The 8817-nt window shown below is 48.6% G+C and overlaps 1 protein-coding gene across 1 annotated transcript in view; it reads left to right on the top strand.

The window, feature by feature from the left end:
* The window catches only part of LOC311329956 (protein FAM107B), a gene marked incomplete at both ends in the record, with an annotated part of 2168 nt that extends 283 nt beyond the window's left edge, over positions 1-1885 (top strand). The window contains 4 exons of the mRNA XM_084461908.1: positions 607-716; positions 1128-1199; positions 1242-1302; positions 1784-1885. Coding sequence (XP_084318034.1) covers positions 607-716; positions 1128-1199; positions 1242-1302; positions 1784-1885 — 345 coding nt within the window. The remainder of the gene's footprint in view (positions 1-606; positions 717-1127; positions 1200-1241; positions 1303-1783) is intronic.
* Positions 1886-8817: the final 6932 nt, after the last annotated feature.

Here is an 8817-nt window from a genome sequence, read left to right as displayed (position 1 = left end):
CGATGGAAGTGACATCACTGAACAATGAGCCCCACTCTCCTCCCTCCATGTTCTATGTGTTCTATGTTCTATGTGTTCTGTATATTCAGTGTTCCTACTGTAATTACTTCCTGATTGTGCCTTTTTATTGCCCACTGCTGTAACACAACCATTTCCCCTCTGGGATGAATAAAGAACAGCTTTCTATCATATCTGCTCTACTTTTTTATTGTTCTACTTGTATTATTTGTATTGGTGTACTGTTTACTGTGCTTAATTTTATTGGTATTGTGATCGTATATTATTGTACAGTATTGTCTTAATTCTATTTTTATTTGCTTTGTAATCTCGGCTGCATTGACAATGAGGGCTTGCCCCTCAATTGTATTCCCGAGAATTAAATAAAGGTTATGAATGAATGAATGAATGAATGAATGAATGAATGAATGAATGGATGGATGGATGAATGAATGAATGAATGAATGAATGAATGGATGGATGAATGGATGAATGGATGAATGAATGAATGAATGGATGGATGGATGGATGGATGGATGGATGGATGGATGGATGAATGAATGAATATCTCTCTGTCTTTTAGAGGGCCACTCGCCTGTGTCTCGCCAGTCCTCAGAAGCCAGTGAAGAGGTCACCCCGCCCAGGAAACTGAATGGCTCCCGTTCAGAGAGCCCCAGCCACCAGGATCTGCTCCGGGAGCTGCTGCTCAGCCATAGACTGTGGGTGAATAACAGCCCTGTAACATGAATAATACATGCTTTTGATGATTGGATTTTAATAATAAGTTGTTGTTTTTTAAGTGTATGGATGGTCAAGTGTATGTTTGTGGTGGTGCTACTTACAGTACTTACAGTATAACTAGATCAGCAATACAACCACATGAGAGTCAACGAAATTAACATTCCAGCATAATAGGGATGCTTATTGTGTGTTTGTGTGTGTGTGTGTGTTTGTGTGTGTGTGTGAGTGCGTGCATGCGTGTGTGAGTGCATCTGTGTGTGTGTGTGTGTGAGTGTGTGCGTCCATGCGTGTGTGTGTGTATGTGTGTGTGTGAGTGAGAGTGTCTGTGTGTGTCCGTGCGTGTGTGCATGTGTGTGCGTGTGTGTGTGTGTGTGTGTGTGACCCCTCAGAGGTCTGCTGCCGGAGGAGAAGCCGGAGCTGAAGAGGGTCCTGGAGCAGCGCAGGCGGACGCAGGAGAGAGAGCAGGAGAGAGAGCAGGAGAGAGAGCAGCAGAGAGAGCAGGAGGCCCTGGGGCACTCAGACCTGCAGGCTGAGCTACGCAAGAGACAGCAGAGGATGCAGGAGGCGAGGGCCACAGCCTGAAACACACACACACACACACAGTCAAATACACACACACACAGTCAAATACACACACACAGTCACACACACACACACACAGAGTCAAATACACACACACACAGAGTCAAATACACACACACACATAGTCAAATACACACACACTGAGTCAAATACACACACACAGTCAAATACACACACACAAACACACACAGACACACACACATTCAAATACACACACACACAAACAGTCAAATAAACAGATACACACATACACACACATACATACTCACACACACACACACACACACATAGGGCCTACTTACAAATACACACACACATTTTACATTTGACGTTACGATGATGTTTTGATATAAAATATGTATAACTATGTAACTAAACATGAATGAATAGAATTACAAATAAAAGCATGTCAAATGAAGATTTCAGGATGACATGACATGTTTTTACTGGTCTGGTGTTCCAGTACGAGCAGGAGGAGGTGAAGAGGAGAGAGAATCTGGACCAGGTCCCAGAGTTCGTCCGCGTGAGGGAGAACCTACGAAGCACACAGGTGTCGGGCCAGTGAGGGCGTCCATCCCATCATCTCAGGCGGTCTCTCTCGAACAGCAATGGGCCGATTCTACCATGTCCCATAACTCCCATCATCAACCCCCAATACCGGGGCAAACACCAGCACTGCCGTGCATCTGTGGTTGGGCTGTGTTTTCAAGTTGCTAAAGTGTAAATAAGGACCACACATAAAACAAAAGGAAAATGTAGACAATATGCAGAACTATAGAAAGAAAGAAAACTAGAAAGAATTAGTGAAACACGTGTATCACAGAGACCAAAATGTGATTTGGTAGAAAATGTTTGATAACTTTTAGAACTAATTTCTCTTTTCGAGCCAGCGTTTATTGTATTTCTGTGTTTACAGCATTGCATTTGCTTTTTGCTTCTTTCTTCTTTCTTTTTTTACGGTCCTTAAAACTGGAGCATCAACAATGTGTGAATCTTTCTATGTAGGCTATTTATGTTGATGTCTTTTTTTTCTTTTATTTGTTTGTATTCTGTGTTTACCGTGATGGCAATAAAGCTTGATTTCCCAGAGTGCTGTGCTGGGGGACCATCGATTGTGAGAATCGATTTTTGCAGGCAGCTCTCTCCCTTCACAACAGGTCCCTGAGGACCCGGGGTCTTTCTCATGGATATGGGACTTTGTTTCATTATCCGAGCTTTTCATTCCATCACGGGACGAGAGGAGAGACCATCTGGAGGCTAGCCGGCCCCGGGCGAGGCTCTCCCGGGCAGCACGGGTTTGAGGGACATCCTCCGGAACGAGGCCTATCATTCTTTAGTGGTTGATAATTCCAATAAAATGTGGCCTATCCTATTTTCTGTCCACTATCTTTCAGTGACTTTCCATAAATTCACCAACGCCTATTAATGAGCGAAAACAGAGATAGAATACCATAAACAAATAACTAAGTTGTAGTTTGCATGCTTGTCACGCGTGAGTTATCCTACGCTTTGGTCTAACAGGCCTGTGACTGTCTGTTCTACCTACTGACCAGCTGTCCAAGGCACTCGCCTCCTTCCCAAACTCTTTCTCTTCCTCCTATTCTTCTAAACCCTCCTTTCAGACTATTGTCCCTCATCAGCGAGTCGTGTGCTGCGTCAATGGGGCAGAGCGTGTCTGGAAAAGAGAAGCGTCGGACAAAAAAAGTCTTAACTAATAGGTGGACCCACATATTACAAAAAAGAAGTTATTCTTCTCAATTCCAGTTTGGAAATAATGCAGTGCTTATATGGCAAACTGCGTGGTTGTCAATTGATTAGTGGAGATTATATTATATGTAGGCTGTCCTATTATCTTGTAACGCTTGACAAATAAAACGAGACACCCCTATTTTTGGAGAATGGTATGATCCAAGAACTTCCCACTCCACAACGCTTCTCCGCTGATGGAGCCCGCATCGCTCACTTGAGAAAGTCAGCAGGGACAGTCAGTCAGTCTACTCTTGCATTTCAACGAGATGCTCATGTTGGTGGACCACTAGCACACTGAAAGGTAAGAGCAAGAGCGTTTCCAAAAATGTTACAGCTACATTAAAATGTTTTTTGTTGTTGTTTACAGTGTTTCATGACTGTTACATTCACGCGACAATTGCATGTATCAACTTCCCTGCAGAAAGTTATGGACACAATATTGCCACAATTATTTTTTGTTCAAAGTTTGTTCTTATGTTTATATTTTGTGTTGAATGAATACACTATGTGAACGCACACTTCCTCTGTTTTCGGTTTTTCATGTTCCCCAGAATAACTTACTCATGTCATTCTGGGAAATGATGAGTATGAAGTTCTGTTTACTGTAATCAGTGAGTTAGTCACATCCTTTATTCTATAATTTGCAGATCTTTCCGCACTCGTCTGTGGCGATTGTTTGAAATAGATATCTTTATAAAAGAAAACCATGCAGTTATGCAATTCGCGATTGAAAAAAACCCATATCTGCACCAAAGTCAGTTGTATGTAGTTTGCACTGTAGTTTGCACTGCATATTACACGAGTTGTATGCAGTTTGCACTTTTGCCACAAAACAAGATGCTTCTTAGTTCACAGTATTTGTTGACACATCAGGGTCCTCACTTCTGGTGGCCTTGGTGACACCTCAGTGTCAAACCCAAATTGACAGCATGGTTGACCTTTCTTATAAGTGACACACTTGTAAACAACCTCTGGGTGAAAACCAACATCAGGAATGCAAATGACCCGAGAAGTCACATCCTGGTGATACACAGAGCTGACCATTCGTCCAATGGGGTTGAAGTTAGCCTAATCAAAGAGGCCAAGTGAGTCTTGCTCTGGTCGCCTCTAAAGGCTTCAGAGAACAATGGAGCATCTCTCCTTGTCCTCATGTTGTCTTCAGGGTGTAACAGAGCTGGTGTGTCTGGAGAACATATGGCCCCGAGGCAGCAGCAGCGCTGAGCGGAGGTAGGCTGCCGTGGTGATCGTTATTGCCCCCGAGTGACGGCCTCTGTTGGAAAACTAAAACCAGCGGCCGCTACAGTTCTGAATGGAAGTTGACATGGGGGAACGTGTTAATTGTATCTGGGCTTTTCATGTGTATCGGGTTACAGGCTAGCGAGCACTGATGCATTGAGGTAAAACCATCCTTATTATCTGGGGGTGGAACTTCAGTGTCGTCTCCTGAAGTTCTGACTTTTCCTTTGTTTCATGCTCATGTCTTACTGTTAACAACAACAACAACAACAACAACAATAATAATAATAATAATTACTCCTGTTACTTACAGTAGCCTGCACTGAGCAGGGAGTAGTAAACAAAGCTCTCTCTCTCTCCTGTGTTTTATACCCCCCCCCCTAACGCTCTCTAACCACCCCCTGTGACTCACATCTCTTCGTCGGCGTACAGAATCCGTTCTGCTGAATGGCGTTTTGGCCCCGTCCTCGTCATCCTCATACTGTAAAGTCATTTGGTTTCTTCCATAGTATCAGCATTCGCTTGAGAATCTTAATTACAGGCTTCACCAGCAGGGCCCTGGTTTGGTTTCAGGCGTCCCTCAGTGTTTCCTAGGCGAGTTACCCCCCCCCCCACCGCCCCCCTCCCCCGGCGGTGGTTCTCCCCCAGCTCCAGCCCCGACCACAGTGGTAATGAGTTCGGCGGTGGCGGCGTTCCAGGAGATCACGACTCCGGGGGGGGCTCGTGGGAGAGGGTGGTGGTGGTGGCAGGGGAAGTCTGGGAGACAGTGAATCCACATCATAATCTCCTGCTATAAACACCCACTTCCCAAGATGCCGTGCTTTCACGGTCGGGTGAGGGTCGAGGATGGGTGGGGGCCGCTGCCCCCGACGACCGGGCCGTAGATTAGCCGTCGTTTTCTGCGATCGCAGAGTTTTTTTTCCCCGGCAATTAGCGTGTTTTGATGACAGCAATTAAGCCCCTCAGTCTGTTTGGGCGGAGCCTAAGTTAACGGGATGTCGTTTCTCGTGGAGATGATTGATGGAGTAATCAGACGTAATTCTCTCTCTCACCACGTCTCCCAACGCCCATGTGAGGCCTGCAGCGAGTGATGTCAACATCTTTTTGGCAGTTGGCTTCTAGAAAGTTCTGCTGTTCTACCCCGACAAAACCCACCCACCCACTCTCTCCCCCGGCCAGCCGACAGCCCCCCAACCACAGACGTTATGAAAGTCTCCAGACTGCCTGATGGGGGTGTACCGTGGGCCACAGACGTTGTGAAAGTCTTTAGACTGCCTGATGGGAGTTCAGACTGCCTGATGGGGGTTCAGACTGCCTGATGGGGGTGTACCGTGGGCCACAGACGTTGTGAAAGTCTTCAGACTGCCTGATGGGGGTGCACCGTGGGCCACAGACGTTGTGAAAGTCTTCAGACTGGGGGAGTGCACCGTGGGCAGAATACCACATCACTCTGCCTGTCTCCCATTACCAAGCTGCATTCCTGGTGCTGTCTCCGTTTTAGATTACACTCACCACCCATGTGCCTGAATCTCCTTGTGAAGGCCCCTACCTAGGCTCTACTCAACTAGGCTACTCCCCTACTAGACTACTCCTCACCCCTCAACTCTACTCCTCCCTAGGCTCTACTCAACTAGGCTACTCCCCTACTAGACTACTCCTCACCCCTCAACTCTACTCCTCCTCCCGAGGCTCATCGTACCCCTCACCCCTCAACTCTACTCCTCCCCTACTAGAGTACTCCTCACCCCTCAACTCTCCTCCTCCTGAGGCCTCCTGTACTCCTCACCCCTCAACTCTCCTCCTCCTGAGGCCTCCTGTACTCCTCACCCCTCAACTCTACTCCTCCTCTAGGCTCATAGTACTCCTCACCCCTCAACTCTCCTCCTCCCTAGGCTCATAGTACTCCTCACCCCTCAACTCTACTCCTCCTCTAGGCTCATAGTACTCCTCACCCCTCAACTCTCCTCCTCCCTAGGCTCATAGTACTCCTCACCCCTCAACTCTCCTCCTCCCCTAGGCCTATAGTACTCCTCACCCCTCAACTCTCCTCCTCTAGGCCTAGAGTACTCCTCACCCCTCAACTCTACTCCTCCTCTAGGCTCATAGTACTCCTCACCCCTCAACTCTACTCCTCCTCTAGGCTCATAGTACTCCTCACCCCTCAACTCTACTCCTCCTGAGGCCTCCAGTACTCCTCACCCCTCAACTCTCCTCCTCCCCTAAGCCTCTAGTACTCCTCACCCCTCAACTCTACTCCTCCTGAGGCCTCCAGTACTCCTCACCCCTCAACTCTACTCCTCCTCTAGGCTCATAGTACTCCTCACCCCTCAACTCTACTCCTCTCCTACTAGACTACTCCTCACCCCTCTACTCTACTCCTCCCTAGGCTCTACTCAACTCTACTCCTCTCCTACTAGACTACTCCTCACCCCTCAACTCTACTCCTCCCCTATAGGCTCATCGTACCCCTCACCCCTCAACTCTACTCCTCCTGAGGCTCATCGTACTCCTCACCCCCTCAACTCTCCTCCTCCCGAGGCCTCTCGTACTCCTCACCCCCTCAGCCCTGCTCCTTCCCCTCCCAGAAAGGAAGTGGTCCCGAACGCGACGCTGTCTCACCGTTGGCCCGACGTCCCACGGGCCAGGCCAGCCATGGGTGTCAGCAGAATGCGCCGGCAGCAGCTTATCCAGCCCGGTGGGCGGGTCGGGGCCCCGGCCGGGCCCTTTGTTGACCGTGTGTTCTCAGTCTGCTCTGGCTGCACTGTGGAGCGCGCTGGTCCCCATTGTGCTACTGTGTTTCCCAAAGCTGCGTCAGTCCACATGAGTTACTGTGCTGAATAGGGAGGGACCGCGAGGATCAACACAATAACATCCTGGTTTCTCATGCAGGCGGGGGCGCTGCACCCCCCCCACCCCCCCTCCCCCGTTCCCCGTCAGTCAGGAAAAGGCCTGATATTCATCTCCACACACAGATAGGACCAAGGGATTAGAGGGCCTAGCTAATACATCAACATCAACTAATACTACTAACACAACCTTGTAGTGTGTGTTTGCGTGTGTGTGCGTGTGTGTGTGTGCGTGTGTGTGTGTGTGTGTGTGTGTATGTGTGTGCGTGTGTGTACTCATTGTCAGAGGTACGGCTCCATTGTCTTCAATACTTGGCTTCCGTTGACTTAGTAAAGTTGTGTGTTCAGATGTAGACTCGGTACCCAGGGGCTTGTGAGCGGAACAGCTGTGGTCCAGCGTGAGGGGATGTGACTTCCTGCATGGCAACAGTGGTTCCGTGCTGACCCGACACGACTCCAGTCATGATGCCCTCAAACGTTGTTAGCGGCCATAAAGAGCTCCTTTGTCGTCTGCTGCAAATATCCCCGAAGAAATGGCAGACCTGTGCGTTTGAGATCAAAAGTAATTTGCGAAAAGCGGACGCAATAAAGATCTGTCCTATCATTAGCCGACATCCTGGTCCTTGTGTCAGGCCTAGTCTTTCATTTCGCTAGAACCCTAAATCGGTGTTCCACATGCTATTCTTCATATTCTGTCATTCTGAGTTAGTCTAAATCTGTTTCTTTTAAGTTCTTTTCTTATTCTCTGAATCTGTGGTTTCACTGAAAGGGTTCGTTGCCAAACAAATCAAAATGGAAAAACAATGGATCGTAAAAAATGAGTTGTGTCCTCTAGTTTACGACTGTGTGTTTGCGTGTGTGTGTGTGTGTGTGTGTGTGTGTGTGTTTGTGTAGTGAAATCAGCCATGTGCCACATGGATCAATGTGCAGAGCTGCTGCCGTAGAGACAGGCGCTGCATTGAGACATTCTTCCACTTCAAAGCCCTGGAGGGCATCTGAACACTGGTTGAATGGAAGCTGAGGGAGGGAGGGTGTGTGTGGGGGTGTGTGTTGGTGGGGGTGTGTGGGGGAGGAACAGGTGCAGTCCACGAGAGGGCTAGCTCCCCTGCAGCCATCTGCTTTCTTTTTGGGGGTCCAGCTCTTTACTTGCCCTCTGACACGCCTCATGGCGACACACACACACACACACACACACTCCCCCCCCCCCCTCCCCCTCACCCCGGGCGGCAGTGGCACGCCCCTGTCTCCATGGCGTTCCGCTTCGGGATTAACCCCCCGCACATGTGCGGAGTCAACCAGTGGGGGGGGGGGTGGCTGCCTTTGTGACTGCGGAGTGTGTGTGGGGGGGTGGGGGGGGGTTGAGCGGCAGGGGGGGGTGTCTTTGTAAAGAGAGTTAGTCAGCATCTATTCCATTGTCAAGACAAGGGGTAGCAATCGGAGAGGGGAACGTGATAGCCATAGTTTTGTAGCTCTGTTAGCTAATTCTGCAGCTCAGTCTGTAGCTATAGTTCTACAGCTGTTATAGTTCTGGGTCAAACACACCGAGACTGAACGAGTGATTGATTGATTGATCCAGAGATCTGACGAAGCTCTTCCACTCCGACAGGTAATGTCTGATCACTGTGAAGAAGCCCTGACGATGATGACGATGATGAAGACTTCAGCC

Source organism: Borostomias antarcticus (assembly GCF_949987555.1).
Source record: "Borostomias antarcticus genome assembly, chromosome: 3".
Classification (NCBI taxonomy): domain Eukaryota; kingdom Metazoa; phylum Chordata; class Actinopteri; order Stomiiformes; family Stomiidae; genus Borostomias; species Borostomias antarcticus.
The sequence above is the reverse complement of the archived record's forward strand: the minus strand, read 5'-3'. Positions and strand labels throughout refer to the sequence as shown.